The sequence below is a fragment of the Sciurus vulgaris genome (genome assembly GCF_902686455.1).
Source record: "Sciurus vulgaris genome assembly, chromosome: 13".
NCBI classification, from domain to species: domain Eukaryota; kingdom Metazoa; phylum Chordata; class Mammalia; order Rodentia; family Sciuridae; genus Sciurus; species Sciurus vulgaris.
Genome location: NC_136474.1, coordinates 16,646,341 through 16,648,462, shown reverse-complemented (window position 1 = coordinate 16,648,462; position 2,122 = coordinate 16,646,341). Strand labels below are relative to the sequence as shown.

At 36.1% G+C, this 2,122-nt stretch overlaps 1 protein-coding gene across 1 annotated transcript; it reads right to left on the bottom strand.

Annotated features, from left to right (window-relative positions):
* Positions 1 to 1,032: 1,032 nt before the first annotated feature.
* Positions 1,033 to 1,822, bottom strand: LOC306643016 (survival motor neuron protein-like). The gene has a single exon (XM_079108938.1). It carries the CDS (start codon positions 1,715 to 1,717, stop codon positions 1,322 to 1,324), a length of 396 nt encoding a protein of 131 aa, XP_078965064.1. The 5' UTR covers positions 1,718 to 1,822; the 3' UTR covers positions 1,033 to 1,321.
* Positions 1,823 to 2,122: the final 300 nt, after the last annotated feature.

Below are 2,122 nucleotides of genomic sequence, written 5' to 3'. Positions count from 1 at the left end.
TAGGTTCAAAGTTCTTTTCCTATGATACTTTAAAATATAATCCATTACCTTGTTGCATCCTGAATTGCTCTTTTGATTATTACTCTGTTTATTACCCCATGATGCCTTTAGGATTTTCTTTTAGTTTTTTTAATGTTTTAAATTTTTAGTCTAATATTCATTTTTTGTCTTACAGCTCTGACATCTCAAAAACCTTTCAATCTGGGAAATTTATCTTCACTATTTCCTCCATTAACTCCTTTCCTGCTGTGGTCAGATACTATCACCTGTATTTTTTTTTTTTTTTTTGCTGATTTTTAAAAATTAAATATATTTATTACACACTTTTAAACATACAAAAAATAGGAAAATAGTACAGTGAATATCCATATACACACCAGTTAGATTTTTGCCATGTATGTTTCATACACAAACACACTTGGTGAAACCACTTAAAAACATTTTAGAGTCACTATAACATTTCATTCCTGAATGCTTCAGTGCACTAATTAAAAGACATCACTCTATGAACAAGTTTTATCACAGCTGACAAAATCAGAAATGATCTAATATCCAATCCATATTCAAATTTTCCTCAGTGCCCCCAACTCAAGGTTTTTACAAATGGCTTTTCAAGCCAGAGTCTGTTCAAGGCTGTTACACTGGGGCCTGGAACACAGATCAGTGGTCCAGTGGGTGCTTAGCTGGCACGAGGTCTTAATCCACAGCACCAGAAAAGAACTCACATTACGTTAGTCTGTTATATATCTTAAGTAACTTTTAATCAAGAACAGTTACCCAATCCCTCTCTTTTCTTTCCTGATATTTTGAAGAAATGAGACCAGTTATCATATTCTAAACTTGTTTAACAGCTTCTTTATCAATATCTTTGAACTTGTTGCTCTATCCCCAATATTTCCTGCAAATAGGAAATTAGACCTAAAAGCCTGATTAGATTTCAGTTAAACTTTCTTGACAAAAAAACTTCATAGGTAACGCAGTACACTTTATACTGTATCACAAATTAAAAAGCTGTCTGGCTGTTTGACACTGTCAGTCATGCACAGTGTCACCAAATCCTGAGGATCTTTTTTTTTTTTTTTTTGTAAATTATGTTTTGTCTACATGACCAACCAGCAAGTGGTTGGTGAAATGACATTCTGACACCAAGATAATTCTAGTGGGGATCAAATTTTATCTAATAGTTTTGGCATCAAAATATCTTTAACTTTTCAATTTTTTAACATTTCAATTTTTTAAGATATTTAAAAAACATCGGTTTTCCACAAATCATAAAATTTATACAAAAGATTCACTTTTATAATGATGGCAGACTTACTCCTTAACTGAAATGTGAGCACCTCCCTTCTTTTTGATTTTGTCTGAAACCCATATAATAGCCAGTATGATAGCCACTCATATACCAAGAGATTAACATGCTTCCCAAAGCATCAGCATCATCAAGAGAATCTGGACATATGGGAGGTGGTGGGGGAATTATTGGTGGTCCAGAAGGAAATGGAGGTAGCCAACATGATAAGAAATGGGGTGGTGGAGGTGGTGGAGGACCACTGAATTTTAGACCTGGCTTTCCTGGTCCCAATCCTGACCTTGGCATTGGGGGTGGTGGAGGGAGAAAAGAGTCCCATGGAGTTGCTTTTGACTTGATGTTATTTATTTCCAGGAGACCTAGAGGAGTTTTCACTTTCATCTGTTGAAACTTGACTTTCATTTTCATTCTGTTAAGGGAGTTGTAGCATTCTTCTTCTGGCTTTTATTCTTTCTTAACAGGTTTTCGCCTAGGTGTGCTCTTTGGTTTACCTGAAGTTTCACAAATGTCACCATTCTTTAGAGCATGCTTAAAGGAAGCCACAGCTTTATCATGAGCTTTTATCAATGGTGTATCATCCCAAATGTCAGAATCGTCACTCTGGCCTGTGCCACGCCGGAACAGCACCAAGTCTTCCGGCTCTGGGACGCCGCCGCTACCTCCACCCTATCACCTGTATTTTACCCTCCACATTTGTTTGTTCTTGTTACATTTTCTTTCTCTTTTCTTGCTTTCTTCTGGAACTTTCCTGTCTTCTGTCAGCTACATTCATTCTGTAACTGATTCTCTGCATTGTTTGTTCTTCACTATCTT